The sequence below is a fragment of the Tyto alba genome, unplaced genomic scaffold, assembly GCF_018691265.1.
Source record: "Tyto alba isolate M040663 unplaced genomic scaffold, T.alba_DEE_v4.0 Super-Scaffold_3, whole genome shotgun sequence".
Classification (NCBI taxonomy): domain Eukaryota; kingdom Metazoa; phylum Chordata; class Aves; order Strigiformes; family Tytonidae; genus Tyto; species Tyto alba.
The window spans coordinates 5,903,099-5,923,880 of NW_024881304.1; the positions used below are offsets into that span (position 1 = coordinate 5,903,099).

General features: G+C 35.7%; 1 protein-coding gene across 4 annotated transcripts in view; it reads right to left on the bottom strand.

Annotated features, from left to right (window-relative positions):
* Positions 1-8,639: 8,639 nt before the first annotated feature.
* The window catches only part of IL17RD (interleukin 17 receptor D), a 69,664-nt gene continuing 57,521 nt past the window's right edge, over positions 8,640-20,782 (bottom strand). For all 4 annotated transcript variants that reach the window (XM_032984331.2, XM_032984330.2, XM_032984328.2 and 1 more), the window contains 9 exons: positions 20,412-20,532; positions 19,327-19,371; positions 19,080-19,231; positions 18,174-18,239; positions 17,583-17,637; positions 16,511-16,621; positions 14,666-14,850; positions 11,364-12,303; positions 8,640-9,053 (listed from right to left, as the gene is read on the bottom strand). In XM_032984331.2, the coding sequence (XP_032840222.1) occupies positions 8,938-9,053; positions 11,364-12,303; positions 14,666-14,850; positions 16,511-16,621; positions 17,583-17,637; positions 18,174-18,239; positions 19,080-19,231; positions 19,327-19,371; positions 20,412-20,532 (1,791 nt within the window). In that variant the 3' untranslated portion in view covers positions 8,640-8,937. The remainder of the gene's footprint in view (positions 9,054-11,363; positions 12,304-14,665; positions 14,851-16,510; positions 16,622-17,582; positions 17,638-18,173; positions 18,240-19,079; positions 19,232-19,326; positions 19,372-20,411; positions 20,533-20,782) is intronic.

Below are 20,782 nucleotides of genomic sequence, written 5' to 3' on the forward strand. Positions count from 1 at the left end.
CTCGGCGAAAGTAGTGACAAATAATTTACGGATGCTAACACGCATGGCTGTATGGAAATATGTAAGAAGCACGGAAGCCCTATTGGTCAGAAAAATAGGGCTGTGAAGGTGGAAAGAAGTAGACGATGAGCTCTATAGATGAGGGACTATCTTTCTGGTATGCATTTTTTTTTTACCAGGCACAGTACTCTTACCTTCTGTGAGCAAAGTCTATAGGCACTAGCTCAGTATAATAATGAACACTAGCATCACTTAACACAAATGCAAATTCAAATGAAATGTAGGTGATAAGTCTTCTTCAGGAGTAGTATTGCCAACATAAAATAGACAATGGAAAAACAATAAAAGATGAAAAGTAGCTCACCACATTTTGTAGTCGAGACACCAGAAATATTTTGAAATAGAGTGTTTCTCAACTATAGCTAGGCTTTCCCTTTCAAAACAAACATCTGCAGTCAGATTTAATCTTCCAATTGTTGCAGATTGCTGAGGCAAGAAATGCAGTATAGACATATGGGCATCAGACCTCGTTTCTTTTTAAGTAAATGTCTTTAATTTCTTCAGTTTGGGATACTAAAGTAATCTCTAAACTCTTATTTACACAGTATGAAAACACTCTGGCATTACAGTCACATTTAAAGAAAGTGGTTCTTCAGGTGAAATACTCTTTTTAAACTAGGGACAATGCAACTGGGACATAGCCATCAAGATGCCACAGCAGTTTAACAACTACTTTTTTTTCTGCTCCTAAAGCAGCAATTCACATAAATTACACAGGTGTATGGGGACCTGGCACTTTTCAAGCCCCACAGCAAAGCCAGTGACACAGGAATTTATGTTTTAATCAACACTATGTTATGGGCAAAACCTGGGCTCCCAGCTGTATTGATATAATTAGCAGAATGCAGAAATCTTTGAGGCTGCTTTGGTGTGATAATTTCTGATGGATTCCTGAAACATTGAGCCAAAACAGATGTCCCAGCTCCTGCCTTGGTAGTGCCACTGAAGTGGTGCTTGTTATCAAAGCAGAGCTGCAATGGGCAGCAAATGCCTGTCCATTTTTTATTCAGGACTTATCATGCCTGTAAAGGAAAGCAACAGTTTTAGACCCCTGTTTTAAAGCTTAATGTGGTATTTGTTATCAGGAAAAGGGAAGAGATGCTCTATTTAGAAACTTTTAACTTTTAGTCTATTTTATGTGTCCTCAAAACTTCCACTTACTTATGTACACAGGGATGAAGAATTAGTTGATGTAATTCTGTAATTCTATAACACACTGGAATCTGCTCAACTACATCAAGTAAAAAGGTTGTTCAGGAAGATTTAACATTTTTTAGGAATTACTAATTTGTAATTCCTGGTTTGTAAGATGATAAGCTATATAATGCAACTTGCAATTGTTGTTTGTTCATCGTTTTTAAATCTTAACAAGCATAAAATTTTCTTTAGTGTACAAACTATAGAATGCAAATGTTAAATGTATTATTCCTTCAGTCCAAAGCATTATCTTAAAACAGTGATATTTGACAGTTGTACTTACAAAAAAAAAAAAGTTTAACAAGCCAATTTAAGACTAAAAGCAGGAATATTCAAATACATATACCTGTATTTCTCAGGTCTGAAGACAGTCTAAGCCAAGAGGGTAAAGTTTAGAAATAAGAATCCTGCCCTGCTTTCCTGATTCACTGTAACTATTATTCTCACTCCACCCTCGGTAGCTGAGCATTGTCCAACCATTCTGCAAAGAGATGGTGGTTTCCTTCCTAACACCTAAGTCACACCTTGGCACGTTTGCAAAAGCTGCAATAAAGAGTAGACAGTTTCCTTTCTGTTGATGACTAATGACTTTTATGGGTACATCCCCTATATTTGATGTTGCTGAAGACAAGTAGGTCTAATTCCATTCTCATTTTTAATTATTTTGAAGTAAGTATGATGTAAGTCACAGCAATGAAATCACTCCTGATTTTCATCAAAATTATGAAGGACTCATTCTTGCAGACTAGGTTTACACCAAGCAATACACTTCAACAGGAGCAGTAACCAAGGAGTGCTATGGGGCTGAAACAGGCCCCTGCAGAGTTAGTCAAAAGGCTGCCCTAAGGTAACTCACACTTCAGAGGTCTCTGTGGCGTAGCATAGAGGAAAAAACCCACATTAACATCTGTCCCAAATCTACCTCTTCCTTCTCTTGCTGTGCCGCCCTCCGTTTCCCACCATGCTCCATGAGTAGATGACTTGTTGCAGTGGTGCCACAGAACTCTGAAGCATAAAGCAGTTCCCTGATGATTGTTCTATTACACAGATTATTGCAAAATGGCAAAAGCTGCAATAATATCTCCAACCAATTACAATGACTGGTTACAGACTGTTGAAAGAAGCACCATTATGGCTCAAGACTAAAACATGAATCACTGCACTCTGTCTTCAGCTGACACCAGCCTCATCTCTGTTCTGCAGTGGATCCATTTCCTATCTAGTTCCTATCCATTTCTCATGTAAAATGAGGATTTGCTTTATATCCCCAGTTGTGCACCTGTGAGGATAAAAAACATGACTTATGTCACACCAAACAACGTCCCTGATGTATGTCCCACTCACACTGTTAGTGTCTAATTTCATAATCAGACCCGCTGAATTTGGTTGAATCATCTGAGAAATAAAGCATTACTAAAAAGGGTGTGGCCACAGCAGTCATAAAGGGCTTAGAAAATGTCACTGAAAGACTTTTATACTGTGATTATTGTTCTGAAACTTGCACTGTAGATTACTTTCACCAGTAGCTAGCTGCAGTGAAAATATTCTTGGAACATGTTTCCTCAACGTAAAATCCTTCTGGGAAATTTTGTATTTGAAGTTTAGTTTGGTAACTATGTAAAAACTAAATAAAACAAGTCCATGCCCTTTGTGTTTAATGTTCCCTTTCACTATGCTAGGCATCCAGTCTTTTGACAAGTTTAATCCTCTGTAATTGGGTTAGAAATAAATTTTTCTCAGCCATGAAAGAGGTATCTTTTATTTTTACTTTTGATCAGAATTTTTAGTGTACTGTCAAAGATAATAAAGAACTCTTGGTCTGCAGTTGTTGGCAATAGTTAATATTTCAATAAAAGGCAGTGTCGCCTCCAAAGGTTGCTTTACTCTGATATGGGAAAAACACTCTATCGGTCTCCCAGGTCCTTTGTATAATCTCAGGTTCCATGTCTATTAGTAAGAAATGTTATATTCCCTAGGAAATTATATTACAATTATCAATAGCCAAATATTTTTGTTTGAGTAAAATCTCATCATAAACATGGTTGGCTATTACAGAAATTCAGAGCAAGTTATGTGAACAATTTGATGTTGATTAACAGTCAATGGTTTAATGCAGAATTTGCACAAGGACCTTACATGTGTTAGAGCATTTACAGTTACGTGAAACCACAGATGCATACTTCCCTGTGGAGAAAAGTAACAATTCAATAGACTACTATGAAATAAATTTACCTGACTCGTATAATAAACAAGACTGCCTCTCTCCAAGTAGATCTTTGTGCACACCAGTAGCAACTAAATAGTTAGAATTCCAGCTAAATCAGCAGCCCAACAGGACAGCATTCCATACACTCACTTACACTAGTTCAATCTTCTATCTATTGTCAAAGCCTCAAGTCTGGAAAAAAGGTAGTTTGATTTCTGTGGTAAATCAGCCTTGAACATTACAGCTTCCTATCCATTAAAAATGAAATCTTTTTATTAATCGATGAAGAAAATTCTCCAGTTGTTAATTTATTTTTGCACTGATGTTTAATATTCTAACTTATGTCTATTAATAGTTTATTACAAACTATTATACCTAACGATATATAACTCCCCCAACCCCACCCCACCCCCCACCCCCACCACTGTATCTTTCATATTTTCACATTAATGTTTTCAAACTCCTAGCCTTTCCAAAGTTTTGGAGTAAAAAATGCTTCCAAATGCTTCCCAAAGCATTGGAGTAAAATACCAAAATCACTAGAAACTGAGCTTTAAACACTGAGGTAGTATGGGCAAGCACTTAAATTTCTTGTCATCTAGGTGACATCTGACACGGAAGAAAGAATATTTCCTTTTCCTCTACTTTTTGTGAACCGAACAGTATGACCAACCTCTGCTTCTTTCCATGGACTGCTATAAATACAAAATCATTGTCAACAGTGCAACTGCCCATAAAAACAAGCATCATAGGTAAATCAGACTATTAAATCAGTTCTAAGAGACTAAAGAGTGAAATTGTATTCTGTTGTAAAAGATATAAATTGACCATTGTTCTGTTTTTTATGAGTCTGAGAAACAGCAACAGATGATAGCAAGTAAAATTAAATAATTTATAGCTGATAGGGAAGAAAGTTCCTTCACCTCATCTACAGCACAACCTTTAAACGTCTGACCTTTTAGAAATAACTTGGGTCTGACCAGTTATGGGTTGAATGCACATATTGTATGCAGTGCACATTTTTCCACTATAACTCAAAAAGTGTTTGATGCTGTGTGAGCTGGGGTTCTTCGGTGGGGGATTTCAGTATCAAGTCACCAAAATATTTAAATGAGAAAAATGAGAGCTTATTTCCTTAACTTTTTTGAGATGTATTCGCCACATTCACATCTGTGTATCAAAGCATATCTTTCCAAATCCTTAAGGTGTAAGAATTTTGGCCCAACAGTTCCCCAGTATCTGGAAAGTATCCCAAGGATTCTCATGTATTAAACTAAAGGTATAAACACTAGAGCAACCCCTTCTTTCCATTTTCTTTCAAAGTCCCTCTTGTACTGGGCTCCAAGGCAGAGGATACAGGGGCTAGGACTACTGAATATACACATGGATAACACATCTCAAAGAAGTCCAGTTCAGATACAGAGAAGGAACTTAGCAAATTCCCTTTGGAATTACTAATGCAACTATTCACATCTCTGATCTACCTGGTGATAGAAGCAGAATTAGGAATTGTGGGACAGAGGCCCAAAGAAAACAACAGGTACACACATTTTAAACATCATCCTGTAAATTCAACATAACTAATGTGTATGCAAACTATCTGCTATTAAGTAAGCTGTTCAAGTCTTCAATAAGCAACTCAAGTCTTCAATAATAACAAGTTTTACAGGCTCATTACAGGTTTGTCTATGGCATTCTAAGTTTGACTGTGCTAGACCAGAAGTCCATTATAAAAGCCTTCATTTACCTGAGCAACATAAGGAATACAAGTGGTTTCAAGGCTGAAATTACGGTTTGCAGGATTCATTGACTGGAACAGTGCTTTGACGTTCACTTGGATGAAAACAAAAAGCATATAAAACTTAGGTAATTAGCACATTTTCTTTGACAAAATTAATCTAATCCACGTTATAGTTTTGTAGTCGCTGTGGATACATTTCACTTGACATGCACAACCATGTACTTGAAGGCCAGGAGACCTTCAAGAAGGATATAGCAAAAATAACTACATAAAATCACATTAGGGCAGTTTCATTTAAAAAAAAAAAAAATCAAAACAAAACAGACTCAGTCGGTCCAATAGAGAAGTTCTAGAAAATTCAAGTTTCTTACAGTTGCTTACTATATTAAACAGTCATCAAAATATCTGTTTTGCGTCCAGATATAAAGTATGAATAGCAGTTATAGACTCTGGTTCTTTGTGTGGTGTGCATAACTGCACTAAAAGTGTTTTGGATAAAACAAATGAACTCTTAAGCCAAATCTTCTTATACTACTAAGAAAAGCCCAATGCAAGAAACCGAACAAAAATTGTTTTATTTTTATGTTTAACTTCTAAATCATAGTATCATAAAAATTTTATTTCTGCAAACATCTGCTGTATTTTGTTTCCAGCTGCATATGTTCAACAGTTGATGTGTTTATGTACAGGTACAAATTATGGCAACAGGCATACTTATAATTCAAAATGTTGTACACACTGCTATACCTTCAGTTTTCCAATGTTCTTCCACCCTCCCAGAAAATACATTTTAAAGCATTCAAACAATGTCTACACATTTGAGTCTAGTAGAAATTAAAGGGATCCTTTCACCATTAACATTCTGCTTAGAGTTTACTAATGCTTGACAATAGTAGTAAGCTAACCTCTAACATTTGTTAACATATTTGTTTTAAAAATATTTTTTTACAAGGATTTTTGCTGTTACTCTGACTGGAGGAAAAATACAGAATTCTTGCAAATTCAGTACTAAGTCCTTCCAGCATCTCAATATACACAGTACTTTTCTTATTTTTTAAATCACTGTGGCTTTGTAAAAAAGCTACGCTAAATCAGATTAAGTATTACTTTTCTCAAATTCGTATATTTTAAGTGTGAGCCGTCCTACTCTGAATTTTCAATTTATTGTCTTTCTTCTGAGGACATATAATAGGCTGTTTCTACCTTATGCTAAGAAGGAATGAAGGAATTCTACTTTCCTCCCCCTTCCTGACCCCCCCTCCCCCAGTGGATTTGACTGGCACCTGTGTAGACCTTTTATAATTAAAAACATAAGATTCGCAGGATTGTATAGCAAATTTTGAAGAAATAAAAACATTAATGACAAGTAATTCTTTGTACAATGGCCCTCGTCCATTTTCGAAACTGAGCTTTGTTAGAGCTCAAAATGAAAAGCTAATTCCATTAAGTAATACCAGTTCTGCTACTGAATTTAAAAGAACCAGGAAATCTTTAGTCTAGCATAAAATAACAGTACATGAGCTGTGACTTTCCACAGAGGAAAGCAGCATTACCTTCACCAGCTAACTGCTAAGGAATTGCCGCCTCCTCATGTTTTACAGCTTTGGCATTTATATGTACAGCAGCTCTTCAGCACACAAATCTTCTAACCTTTCTGCCTCTGTCTTATCAATCCAAACTCTTCCTCTATTAGAACGGCAAGAACTGCAATGAATCAAGATCCTTCATAGGTGGATTTCGTGAAAGAGCATTTACCTACAGATTATTCTGCATAGTTTGACCCAGATTTTTGAACTTCAAAGAACAGGAAAACATGAAGAATTTTGCCTTCACGATAGCCCAAGGTACAGTTAAAAAAAAAAAAAAATCATCCAAGGTGCAGATGATTCACCATGTACATAGAACTACCTAAACTTACTTAGGTATTTCAAGTATGAGGTTTTCCAGTTAGTGTTCTTTCAAATTCAGAAAACTGGAAGACAAAGGAATATTACATTAACAGACAAGGCCCTCCAAATCTGACACATCAATCCAGTTGATCACAGAATTCCATATTAGAATTGCAAAGCATATTGGGAGTTCTGCCATGGACAGTTCTATTCAAACAATTGTTACAGCACTTTCTTACTCCACCTGTGAAAACAATTCCAGGAGTCTTTTGCTTAGAAATTCAAATGATTAAATATAAACTGACACAAAAAAAACCCAGGAGCTTTGAAGCTACTCAGCCAAAATCACTACTGGTTTAATAGTTTTATCTCACGCTAATAAAATGGATAATACAGCATAACAATTAGCAATGTCCAATTCTCATCTATCAAAACTGAGAAAATATTTGAGGTGTTTGAGCTCTCCCTTGATGTATTCTTAAAGTAACCTCCTGTTAGTGGAATGTGAAGACAGAGTAAATGAGACAGAATCTGGCTCCATAAGCAAAACTAGCGAAGGCACATTGATAAGGTGTCATTTACAATTTGCTGTTATCAGGCTTCTTATTATAGTGCCTAGAATTGCAGTTACATAGATGGGGTTTCCTTATGAAAAGTTGCTCTTTGGAAACAGCAGGGATATTTTGAATGAAGGTATACCTACCTCTTCACTGCAGAAAAAGACATGCATGCCCTGTGGCTTTAGATAAGCATGTCCAGTTGTAGTTTTAGAAGCATTATATTAACAAAAAATGCTAAGACTGTACTATCTTAATTGCTAAGTAATGATTAGTGTGAACTGCAAAATAACTCATAGGCTTCTATTTACAGGTCAGCTCAAAACAAAGCAAAGTATTCATGCCTGTTAATTGCTTGTTTTAACTTGTTTCACTCCAGGTGATTTTGTAGAAGCATGTCCTTGAAGGATATGAAATCCCCCATCAAGCATACTCATCTCACAGGTGAACAAATCCAGAATGATGTCTTAAATACAAAATTTGGTTTTCCATACCCCATCTCTTTAAAGTATGTTATGTTAGCCCTTCCAGGAAGAAAACAGGAAACTTTGTTTCCATGGTATCACTCAGTATATGCAGGATCTATAGTTTTGTCTATTACAAAAATGATACTTCAGACTCAGTATGGTACTATTTGTGAGTCATCATAGCCAGATTGTGGAGAAGAGATAGGAGAATCATACAGAAGAGGGAAATGTGCACTTATCTGAAATTAAATACTGAGACACATTAACATTTGGGAAAGAAAGGAGACTACGAGGAAAGGAGTTCAAACATTTCTAAAAGAAAATTATTTCTTCTGATGGAGAATTTCTTGATCTCACCTTTGGCATTTTATCTTGATTCTGTAAAAAAATCCTGCTCTCATTCACTGCAATACTCCTGCCATCAAGTATGTCAGCACTTCAAACTAGAGGCTGAGCTACAAAATTTGCTAAAACTTAATGTTCCAAGCTATTTTATGTCCAGTTGCAATATTATTTCTAGAAAAAAAAAGTAATTTTTGATTATTGCATCTGTAAACAGTGAAATATTATGACATTTAATTGGTAATAGGAAATGTATTCCCATCTATTTTTCCATATTGTATTTTTCAAATAATGAAAGACTATATATAAAGACCAACAAATTCAAGTTTACTGGACATAAAAAAAATCCCTTAGGAATAACAGATCTTCTTCAGGGAGTATGTTCCTTCAAGTAGATTTAGTGCTGAGACAGCATGGTAGTTAAAGCACAAACAGAGGCTGTTGATAAAGTGGCAATGCACAACAGTGTTGTAACGTATTATAAAGGAGCAATTGCCTGCAGTTCATCAGTATGGATATGGCAATGAAGTTCTGCTTTACATATTCCAGGCACTAAGAATTTTGTAGCAGTGATTACAGGAGGTTCTTCTTCCCCTACAAAAGGAAAAAAAAGAAAAAAAGAAAAGTGAGGTTCATTAACTGAAACACTGATTTTGTATTTGGTCAACCTTTTAGAAACTATGCAACGAAAATTTATGAACACCTTCTGGATCATAATGCTATACTTTCATGAGGCTGAACTACCATGCTCAGTAACTCCTCATCTAAAGAATTAATACAAAATTTCCTCTCCAGGCAGGGCTTCCTAGAGAAGACCTTATTTGTGAATGGACCTAGTAAAGTTTTGGTCATTGGTACTTTCTCAAAATTAAACTGGTTTGAACTTCAGTTGATGATGCCCAATATGATGATCTCTTTTGAGAATCTTTTCTTTGCAGATCAGTAGTCTGCACATGAACTGCACTGAAAGATAGCAAGTAGTACTAACTATGTGACATGATATTAATTCAAAAGATTAAATCAAACTGTCCTTTAAAGAAGAAAGGAAAGATCTACCTTGAGATGCTAAACAGCAGAGCTATTCCATTCTGTTCTGACCAAGTAATGGATAAAAAATAGGTAGTCAGAACAGAAATGGCATTGTGAATTCAGAGTAATAACGTGGACGTGTCCAACTCTTAGAACAAGAATAAAAGCTAAAGACTTCTATCTACCCTCTCATTATTAGGCATATATATAAATAATAGAGGTATAAACATTTTGTATGTCTGAGACAGTAAAAAGATTTAATGGGTCACGTTCTAATAGGCAGATGATGCTCAGTTCTAGATACTGTCTCTGTTGTACGCTGTACCTCACCAGGACTGCGGTTTGGGTGAGGGGAGGTTTGAGGAGAGTTGGTCAGGGTGGTGCTTTTGGACAGGGACAGTGAATGAGAATATGGCAGAAGTAATTGTGGTTTCTTAAGACACTGGAACATTGGTGTTAAGATCCAACTCTATCAGCTAGTGCTGTAATGTTCAACCTCTACAGCTGAAACATGTTAACAAGTAGGTATGTGACTTGAGAATTAATTACTAGAAAGACTGCTTCATTCTTCCAGTGACTCCTTGGCAGCTGGGACACCCAGCTGACAGCTCTGTGATTGAATCAGGAGGGGAACACCAGTAAAGCATTTTACAGAGAGGACATAGATTTTAAACTAGCATTCTACTTTCATCCAACACTAGAACCTTCACAAATATCATCTGTAATTTTTCCCACAAATGTGAAGACAGGCTATGTTAGAAGATGGCAGGAAATTAAAGAATATTGTACTAATTTTGAAACAAGAATAGAGTATTTGTGACATGTAGTTAAATCAGTACATCTGGATTTTTTCCACTTGAAGAGATTCCAGGTTTTAGTTATTTTGTCTATAGACTATCTAAGCCTATAGATCTAGATGCTGTATCTGTAAACCAACATTTACATTCTCTCCCCGCCCCAAGATAATTCTGGCATCAAACACTAGTTATGACTTATCTGAATAATCAAAAAAAATAAAAAAGAATCCATTTAGCCAACAGTCTAACAAATTAGCTCACTGTCAACACTCATTTGAGAACGCAGAACAGCATACCACCATCAGAATGCAATATTCACCTGTTGTAGCTGCTTAAGGAAAATCTCAGCAAACAGTAATTTTATTCTATGAGCGGAATTTTCCAGCAATTGTACACTGATGTAGTTGTGATGCCAGTTCAATGTACTATAACTAGTAAGGTCAGATCAGCTTCTTGTATAGCTTGAGGCAATATTTACACCTTCTAACTGTAGGCATCTAATCTGGGTATCTATTTTGGAGAGTGCCTTCCAAGCATTTAAATTCCTTCACTGAAACCCATTTGTTCATTTTCCCCAGCCCCATATCTGATAAGTAGCCTAATGTCATTCTGAAACTTGAGTTAACCACAGTACAGACTATATCCCTAAAGATTCTAGTATGTGCTGGGGCAAAATAGGATGTCAGGTTTAGATTTATGGTCCTTCTCCAAGTGCACCCTCTTGATTAAGCCACATAGCTGTCAACTGAGTATCCCAGCTGCCAAGGAGTGCTGGAAGAAAGAAGCCATGAGAAAGAAGCCATTTCTCCAATAACAGGTAAATTAATGAGAAGTGACTTATTAATAGAATTTTAGTGAAATCCAACTTAGCTAAGAGTCCCCCCCCACAGTAAGTTAAGGAAAAGATTAATTTTTCTAAAGTTGCTGAAACTTATCTTTTTTTACCATCTTTATACAACACTCATCTTCCTCTGCAGCCTTCTGCATGGCTCCTCATATATTATCTTAAATATTTTGAGATGGTAGAAATATGCTCAGAATAACTGAATGTAGTTTTTGAAACACTGCGGTATCTTACCTAAACCTGATGATGAAGAAACACTTTCTGTAATAGAAGATGTTTCAATTTGGTCTGTCAATAGTCCTTCCATTAAAGGTAAAGATAATTCAGATGAAGGAACAGATGAATCATAGATTCCAGAATCTCGAGGCATATCTTTAAGATTTGAAGCTTTAACAACATGTAACAATGGCTGAAGAACAGAGCTGCTACCACCTTGAATGTCCTGAGCTGCTACATCTTCTCCAAGGTTTAAGTGCTGAATTATACAGTGAGAGTCTGAATTCCCTGCTGAAATATTATTTACATCTGTTTTCAGGTAAAAATCACCATCCATCACCTGTTTATTGACTAAGTCATTTAAAACCAAGCCCGAATCAAATTTTTCCATGACAGGCTCTGAGTAATGTAAAGAAGGTGGAGGGAAAGAAATAAATTGTTTCTCAAACCAATCTGGCTCCTGATCGATGAACTGATGCATATTGCAAATAGCAACATAAAGGGATCTCCCAGATTTGCTCCTGAAATAATTCCTTTTACTGATGTTAACAGGAAACACCTCTGCATCCTGTACACTAAGATCTCTGGAGTGTAAATGTGAATACAGCTGAGGGAGATTGTCCATGAGTTTGTATTTTGTACTTAGATCCAGAATACCAGGGATGTCTCCTTCACAGGAGTAATCAAAGTAGACTGCAATAAACTTGCAGAGGTCATTTGAATTCTGCTTTGCTTGACGAAGCTTCTCTGCAACAGTCAACACAGCAAACAGAAAGAGTTCTCCTTTTCCTGCATCTTTGGTTACCCCGCTGTGTTTCCAGTTCTTTTTTTCAACAAAGTATTTCATTCCCTTAGAACACACAATGATGATAAATTGTGACTCATTTATTTTTTTAATAAGCCACTCCTTCTGACCTTCTTTACAGACTTTTAGATCTTCCCACAAATCTAGAGCCACCTGGAAAAGAAAAAGAACCTTCTGGTTGTTATTCATTATTAGATATATTTGCTAATAAAATTTCAATGTGTTATACTCAGTGAGTCAGCTTGTATTTATCTGACAACTGAGTTTAACTACAGCTTGTCCTCGATGCAAATACAAGATGTTTTAAAAGAGAAATAAGTAATAATTAACATAGTCCTGATAGTGGACAAACTGGAATCAGTGATGGTATGTCAGTAGTTATTCACCAAAATAAAAAAGAAAATAAAAATTAAAAAAAGGAAAACATGTGTAGTTATACCTGTGTCACCTATAAATTTATGGAATCAACAAGTAACAGTGTAAAGCCAAGTAGCTGAATGTAAACTGGGTAGTTCCTTAAAAAAAAAAAAAAAAACCAACACACTATGGATGTGGTACATATCAGTATTTCTCAGGAATAAAAAGAACATAGAAAATGTGACTGAACTAGGTAAATTGCTATTTACTTATCTGATCAAATTAGATATCACCTATCCACAATAAACAATGTATTGTGCCTGCCTCAAACAGTTTAACTGTTGTTGCATATTTGGGTTCTTAATATGCTGAATGTAATGGAATTCCATTTCATTTATCATCTTTTGCATATTAATGAAGTCTGATGACAAGAATTTTTTAGATACAAACGTAAGTAGTCCCTATAACATTGAGTCCTTTCAGTTAGGATGCAAAACAGCAGCAGCTTATCTCTGGTAAGAAAGCTCTGAAAATTTTATCATGAGTTGTCTTATTTTGTACTTTGTCAAATTTTCTGAACATTCTACATGGTCTAAAATGCCTATGTACACCAAGATAAAGGACACAATGGTTAATCTCATGGAAGAAGGAACGAGCAGTAAAATATCAGAAAAAAATTGATGGAAAACTCATTCATAATAGACACACATCAAAACCATTTATAAATTCTTCTCTCATGCATCTTCCCAGAGAACAAAGTATTTTTGCTCTGCTGTATCACCCATAACCGAGTGGAAAACTTCACCATGACAGAAGACAGAGAGCAGGTAGGTGCCTAGAACAGAACTCATGAAAGCTGCTACTGCACAGTCAGCTACAGGAAGAAAGTGATCATGCCTGAGCGATGGTCACCGTAGGCCCCTTCCAACTGAACTATTCTACGTGTGGGGAAGAAAAGTCGTTTTACAGCTGCTTGGGAGATACTCTGATAAAGGTAGAATGCAGGTAGATTTTCTTTCATGTCTGTTTTTGTTTCTGTTCTTCAAGCTACTGTCTGATCTCCTATATCTGAGAAACGATTTTTCGTATGGTCAAGTTATTATTTTAAATGGCTATTAAACGCCACTGGTTTTGTCCATTATGAGAACAAGTTCCAACTCCATATGAAAAATACTTGTTCAACTGTTCTGTTGTGCACTGAGCATCACTTTTTCTATTAAACTCCACAGCTTTAATAATAACACGTATTATTTCTGTATGTAGTTCCTTTCAATATTTCATCATATAAATCTTAAATGATGCTTGATACCACATATTCATTAGTACATAGTTACAGTGGTAACAGCTCACCTTAACACTATCCCAAAGAGGTATGGTGTAGCACAGCTAAAGAATACCCCTTTAGAGACGTACAAGTTTATAAATCACCTCATCTGAACTATTTTAAACACACGAATCAATTGTGAACATCCCCAAACACGTGAGGCATCGCTTCTGTTACAGAGTTTGGCCACTAGAGGCCAGACTTGCTGTGTGGTGGGAAATCCAGTCCCAGTTCACACCGTTAACATCATCGTGGCAGGATTCAAATGTGGCAAAAATAGGCTAACCGCTGTCTTGCATTTTTACAGTTGGGAAGTGAAAGACCAGCCACGTATTGATTATAATTTTACAGCATTATTGGAATAGAATGGAAAAGTCAATACGAATTAATACATAGTGTCAAAAATTAATCGTAATTACACGGTATGAGTTTTGATAGATTCAACCACTTCAAAAATTACAATATAAAATGTGTTTTAGGAATACTGAAGTATATCAGGTAGACACTAATACCTCTTTGTGACATCCGACTATAAAGATGCAACACCTACTATACAGAAAAAGCAGTTAATACAAAGCTAAACACAGCTGAATAAAAGTCCTGGAATCGATGCAGTACACATTTTCCACTACTCTGTTTTTTAAAAACATGGGCTATGATCTGTTCCTTTCCCTAAGTAAAGAAAATCTATGTAGCCAGTATTTAGAAAAATAACGAAAGTTATCTCTGTGGAAAGGAGAGATTGAAATATTTCATTTTTCGAGCACATATTATGAGGTTTGGGGGTGCTGTTTCAATTAAGGAAACTGTTTACAGAAGAAACATTGAGTCTACCTCACAGCCACAAAAGTCCTGAAGAAAGTAAGCAAAGCATTGGATGACGTTAATGTGTTTCTGGCAATCTTTACTGGAATAGCAGATGAACACTTTTGGCCGGGGACGAAGTCTTTCCACATGGAGACCTGCAGCATATGCTGAAGATTCTGAGCTCTCCTCATCCAGATGGGAATATATGTTTTCTAAATTGGAAGAGAGAAAGAGTTCACACTATAAAGCTTGGTATTGTTTTGGGTTTTTAAAACTTCTGTAGGCTCATCACTAATGCAAAAATCAAAAGGTATTTCCTTCCTTTCCAGCCTGAAAAAGAGAAGTTGTACATACTCTATTTATCCAGCTTCTGAGCTGCTGCATACGCGGAACACACTTTGAAAGTGAAATGTGCAGTTATTACTGTACAACTCAGAAAATTTAAGACAGGTTTATTTCATAAATAGAATGAGGTTGTTTCACCTCTATCCAGCTTCAACAGTTTTCACCGCTCTGTTCAAATACTGTAAGCCTTAAAGATGTATCATTGTCAAGAGTTTTGCATATAACGAAGTCTTGTTTTAAAAAAGACCCACAACACAAGCCATGTAAGAATATTAAACTCCAGGAACACAGAACCCTTCAGAATATCATACAGTATCTCTCTGGTATATACACACACACAGGTTTGGACATAAACTTGACATTATTTTGAATTAAGATAGGATTAATTAAAATCAGAATAGCTATTAGTGTTTCTTTCCTTGTATAGATACTTTTATGCTAGAACATAAAAGTCTGGTCTTATGCCAAACTAATTCAATCTAGTTCTACAGTTGATTAAGCTAATTTGGAATAAAGCATGAGTATTTCAAAATACAAATGCCCATCTAGGGATTTAATTTAGAACAATTCATCAGGAATAACTATTCTGGAACAACTCTTTCTGTAGACAAATCCTTAGTGATTCATCTGTTTTGGTTTTTTTTTGTTGGAACTGTGCTAGCTGTGAGCAAAGGGATAGCTACAGAAGACCAGAAGGTAAAAGGATTTAACCCAGATGGCATATAGCACTTGCAGTATACCTCAATGCCAAAATTCAGATGGATAATACAGTTATGTGAGGTTTGGGGAAGTAATCTCTTTTTCCATATTCATGACACCACACAATTCCCTAGATTCTACAAAAAATGCCAATTGATTTTTAACATCTCAGTGTAACAAGTGTGGCTTGCCAGCTCCTGGACACAGAGGATAGAGAAGTCAAAGGGGAATAAAATCTAATTCAGAGAAACAGCTGCAAGTAAGTCTTAGAAAGAGTACATTTAGGAAGATGGCTTTGGATGAAGTATAAAGGCAACTTCCAGGAAAGTGAGCAAATCTGGAGTAATAGATACAAGTAGTATTCCAGACAGTGCTGAGAACAGTATTTGTATCACATGGCTTTACTTTCCATCTGATTTAAAGAAAAAAAAAAAAAAAGAATTAGACATTTCTGAATGAAATAAGAGAATGTTTAAAATATATCAATTTAAAGATGTTTGTATTCCACATGGTCATGTAGCACTTGCACAAATAAAAAGAAACCAGAAAGCCAAAGTATTTCCCAACAGCAGTTTTGTTCTCTCCTTGATTTGTCTTGATTTGTGATACAGTACTTTCTATGGCAACAAATTACCAACAAGCACTGATTAAGAGTTTGCTAAAAGTTTCAAGACATGGAAAAGCTGTGAGGAAGAAGGAGAAAGAATCAGAAAAGACATGAAAAAGCTTCAGATAAAGGGATTTCTGTAATAAATCTACCAGTTAAGATATTTTTGGTTGCAAAAATGCATCTTTAAATGGAACTCTGTATTGAATAAACCCTCTTACCTTGCTGTTTCTTGCGGCACATCACTGTGAAAAGCGTTGCAAATGCTGAAATGACAACTAAAGGGACTGTAATGGCAATAGCTCTTATTGGTCCAGCCCACGGAGAATGTACTTTGAAAAATAATGCAGAATTAGCCATATGTTAATAAGCTATGTTATCTTATCAAATCTTCACCCTGGGAATGTAATACTACTGCAGTACACTATTATCAGGTAATTCTTAAATATATAGTAGCATCAAGCATCATGTTCTGCTCCATTTTAAATAGGTTTTATGCTGATTGCCCCCATCAAGACAGCATTAGAATGACTAATATAATGAACAAGTGCTGCATGACAACTGATACCTTGCCCCATGAGAATATCTTTTCATGAAGTGTAGTTTTGATAAGGCATGCAATAGTCATTTGGATCTGACAGATTTGCGTACCAGGGTGCAGAACTAGCTACTGCCACTTTGAAAGAACTGAGTTCCTGCACAGATTACCTTTCGCCATGTGCATTAGGAGTCAGTCCATTTTGCCCATTGCCTTCATCTGCAGCTACGTTTTGTGCCTGCAGTTACATTCTGAAATCCCTATTTACCTTTTTGATAACTGGTCTGATACACAGACATGCTAAGTATTCACCTGACAGGTTTTCCAGACTGCTTGATTTGATTTCAGGGCAACTACACAGGCAAGTAATATGTTTAGGCTGCTCTCACAGTTTCATTACATTTTTTCTACACTGCATGCATCAGTTGTATGCAATTAAGATACAGGCTATGATTCTTCATATCCACTTAAACAACAAAGGTGACTTTTCCACAAAGATTTCCAATGATATACTGATCTAAAGTGTACTAAATATAAATGTACAAAGATGCAGATGTGTATGTACAAGTGTGCATGTCTACTCTTTAAAAAAAAAAAAAAAAAAAAAAAAAAAAAATCACAGCACAATTGCCTCAATAGTCCTGATTACACCAAACAGACACAGGTCAAATCAAGATTTATTTCCAACATAATTGAAATGGAATCTAAATTAATAAGGTAAATACTGTATATAGTTTAAAAAACAAAATTCATACCTGGTTTTAGCGCATAGTGCATTGTTTTTCTTGTTGTATTAGTGTCATCAACCAGCTTTGAAAAGTAAAAGTTTCATTTTATTTTGTTGAAATTTAATTTTCTTTTCTGCAACACGTAAACAACTGTAACAGCTTTTATGATCAAATGCGAAGAATCTTACTGTTCAAAAAGTTAAAATTGAAGATCACCACAAGCTAGTAATTAGTGAAATAATTTGTCTTTGTTGGTACATAGTTTAATGTTGTAATATTAACTTTCAAAGTTCACATATTGTCATTACCAACAGATGATGACAAGAGAAATTCAAGAGTAATACACAGCTCTTAAGTATAGTAAAAACTGACCGAACTACAAGAATTATGCACAACTTTACTTGAAGGCACAGATGAAACTGCTATGCACTAAGGGAAGCAAAGTTATGGAAAGGTCAAGAACGATCTGTCTAAAAAGCTTTACTTGCCCAAGGTACTTCAGTAGGGATGCCTGAAGTCCAATTTCATCAGTATGACTTGAAATACTATAATTTCAGTTAATTTCTCCATTAATATCCTCATTTATAAATAGTCATTTATACAACAGCTAAGTATTACCTCAATTATATAATCCCCTGGAGATACATTCTGAAGAATACAACTTGTAGTATCTGTGTTTTGCTCCTACATCAAGGAAAGAAAACACTTTGCAAGCCATTCATATACTTTCAAAACCTAATAAAAAATACATTTGCATTGATTTAGAAATATACAGTGCTCTTCTACATTAAGACAAATTAAACCAGCCAAACTAAGTCTCTCTATTCAGATATGCGAGGACTACAATCCTCTGCCCGCAGTACTATATGATATGATTAATTATCAAAAAACAAAAAAACAAACAAAAACCAACCCTTAGAATTTTGGTCTAATACATAAACTCTACGTTATGCCCTGAAGCTCCCTAGCTTTCAGAGACCTAGGATGAAAGATTGACCACTGAGCACAAATTTGTCATTGAATATTAACCAAAATTAAGGAAAATAATACAACAAATTGCAGCTCACATAACAAGACTGAGGCACACAGCTGTACAAAGTCAGAGAGCACCTAATTCCACACACAAATTAAAGTGAGAGCTATCTTGTGATACCATTTCAGATGGATAATCTATATAGTCAAATTTAGTGCAAAGGTGAAATTAAAAAGTAGGAAATAATATGTATAAGAAACATAATAAAACTGCAATTTGTAGTAATAATTAGTTGTAACGTGTTGAAGAGAGAGAACAGTCACTTCCAATTTGCTTATACCATGCAGCTCCAGTGGAGGCCCCTCAGTCCTGGTTTTGGCTGATGAGTTCTAACACAATACAATTATTATTTACATGACTAGTACCAACTAGTTTAAAAATTTTAAAACTGATAGTATTCTATATTATATTAAGTTTTTAAGATTTCTCTAAGGCCATAGAACATTTAACAGGTGTTGTGCTTTTAAGAGTTGCAAAACTCAGTGACGTACCTGTTTGCAGGTCTTTTGCTTAAATGGCCCTTCATGCTTAAGTTTGTAGTGAAGAAAGTAATATCTAAACCCAAAGTTGTGAGGTGCGTGATCAAAGGACACTTGCATGTTAAAACCCTGCTGGGTAACATTCAGATTCCTTGGCTTCCAGTCTGTTAGAGGAGATATTAATGAATTGGAAAAAAGTGACTCTTCAAGTACAGTAACTTTTTGTAAGAATATACAGGAAGTATTACATTTTACTTACAAGGTTTGCAGACAAGGTTTTCTGGCTGCAGCAACAATTCACATGCTAGAAATACACACAAAAATTTATTAATGATACAGTATCAAAATGCTATGCTATTTAAATAGAAAAAGTGCAAAAGAAAGGAATACGTAATTTTGCAGAAAATACGCCCATTTCTTTCCCAGTCTCTAATATGTGTGGAGTAAATATATTTTTTAATCTTAGCTTCTTTGTTATGATTTCAAGTTCCTTCTCATCTTTATATGAGAAACACAAGTTCATTAATTTGAAAACAGCATTCCTTAGTGAGAGAAAAGGGATAGCATCAGGCACAGCACAGCAGGAGAGGAAGTTGAAACTCGTCTGGAATACATTTACTCAGAGTAAATAAAAATGCTGACCACTATTACAAAGACAAGTGTTACTGCAGTCTGCCTCAACAGACAGACTTTCAAATATTTGAAGGAAGTTTTATAGGATAAAAAAACCTAAGCAGGACAAATAGCAACATTTCACCCCAAAAGGTACTTGCAGTTTGTCATCATACTACTTAAGCACTGAGGAGCTTCTTCAAGTTTCTTCTCTCTAACTCCAGTGAGAATTAAGTCGTTTTGAGAAATTCAACTTGATTTGTTGCTATCTAATTTTATATATAGTCATCTATATCTATCTCTACATATCTGGTTTTGGAACTGTGATTTCAAAACCAAGAACAACCAGAGCTTCTTCACGATGTCCAGAGAGGAGGAACAGCAAACCATCTTCATGAGTCAAATGTTCCTGAGAACCATGAGAGTAATCCTGCTGTAGGCAAACCTGAGATAATCTCAGGCCTACCTGAGACTTTTCTTCTGCTTGTTGCCTAACACACATTTATAATACACCACAGATTTATCTGTGGCATCCAAATCCTTTCCACTTAACACCCAGATCTACCGCCAGAGACTATGTCAGTAACTATCTTAACCCAGACTCTTCTAACATCATCATCATCTACTACATTACTTGGTTGGGAAAACTGAAGTGCCAGAGGCGGGGGGGAACACGACAACACCCATTGGTGAAGAGATGATATGCAATACTATTTTGCATGAAATACTTACGTCTAGTTCGGAAGAAAAATGGGTGATAATTACTTTCATTTTTAATGGAAGGAAAAGGAACAATCTTTATAAAGTAATCTGTTTCAAACTTCAGATTTACAAAGGGCTGCGATTCCATTCCCTACAAAAAGACAAGATTGAGACAAATTTTAAGGAACTATTGTAACTGAAAGTATCTTACAAAGCAAGCCCACAGTTTTGCAAACACAAGCAGGAATTAATACATTAGGAGTCATTTATCTACCCCTCCATTACACATTGATAAGAAGGAATCCCACTACAGAGTTGGATGTGTACTATTACAGATGTGCACCTGTACTCCAAAGTCACCCAAATGACAGTTTCCAGCTTCAGGAAAGCTTCTATAGTAG